The sequence below is a fragment of the Nematolebias whitei genome, chromosome 5 (assembly GCF_014905685.2).
Source record: "Nematolebias whitei isolate Nwh7 chromosome 5, NemWhi1, whole genome shotgun sequence".
NCBI classification, from domain to species: domain Eukaryota; kingdom Metazoa; phylum Chordata; class Actinopteri; order Cyprinodontiformes; family Rivulidae; genus Nematolebias; species Nematolebias whitei.
Genome location: NC_056502.1, coordinates 1,273,300 through 1,274,168, shown reverse-complemented (window position 1 = coordinate 1,274,168; position 869 = coordinate 1,273,300). Strand labels below are relative to the sequence as shown.

Here is an 869-nt window from a genome sequence, read left to right as displayed (position 1 = left end):
TGGTGTCTCTGTCTCTAATGAGAGTCTGTCTCTGATGGTGTCTCTGTCTCTGGTGGTGTCTCTGTCTCTGATGGTGTCTCTGTCTCTGATGGTGTCTCTGGTGGTGTCCCTGCAGTGGAGGACAGCTCAGACGAGGATGAGCCTCTCATCAGGATGGTAAAGAAAGCTCCGAGTGACGATCAGCTGAAGGAGACGGTTCAGGGTCTCCTGAAGGAAGCGGACCTGGAGGAGATGACCATGAAGCAGATTTGTCAGAGGGTAACGAGGCTCCCCGTTTCCTGTCTCGTCTGAGTCTGAGCGTCACATGACCTGACTTCCTGTGTTTCAGGTGTTTGACACGTATCCAGAACATGACCTAAGCAGCAGGAAGGACTTCATCAAACAGACGGTCAAAGCTGTGAGTTCTGCTTCACCAGCTCAGACTCGGCTCAGAGGGTCAGAGGGACTCAGGTCAGGGACTCATGACTCGGGTCAGAGGGACTCAGGTCAGAGGGACTCGGGTTGAGGGACTCATGTCTCAGGTCAGAGGGACTCGTGTCAGAAAGACTCGTCTCATGTCAGAGGGACTCGTGTCTCAGGTCAGAGGGACTCGTCTCATGTCAGAGGGACTCAGGTCAGAGGGACTCGTCTCATGTCAGAGGGACTCGGGTTGAGGGACTCATGTCTCAGGTCAGAGGGACTCATGTCAGAGGGACTCGTCTCATGTCAGAAAGACTCGTCTCATGTCAGAGGGACTCTGGTTGAGGGACCATGTCTCAGGTCAGAGGGACTCATGTCAGAGGGACTCGTCTCATGTCAGAAAGACTCGTCTCATGTCAGAGGGACTCTGGTTGAGGGACCATGTCTCAGGTCAGAGGGACTCATGTCAG

The 869-nt window shown here is 54.1% G+C and overlaps 1 protein-coding gene across 1 annotated transcript in view; it reads left to right on the top strand.

The window, feature by feature from the left end:
* Positions 1-869, top strand: part of dek (DEK proto-oncogene) — a 12,961-nt gene that overhangs the window by 10,877 nt on the left and 1,215 nt on the right. Inside the window, exons 10-11 of the mRNA XM_037676669.1 lie at positions 116-258; positions 329-397. Coding sequence (XP_037532597.1) covers positions 116-258; positions 329-397 — 212 coding nt within the window. The remainder of the gene's footprint in view (positions 1-115; positions 259-328; positions 398-869) is intronic.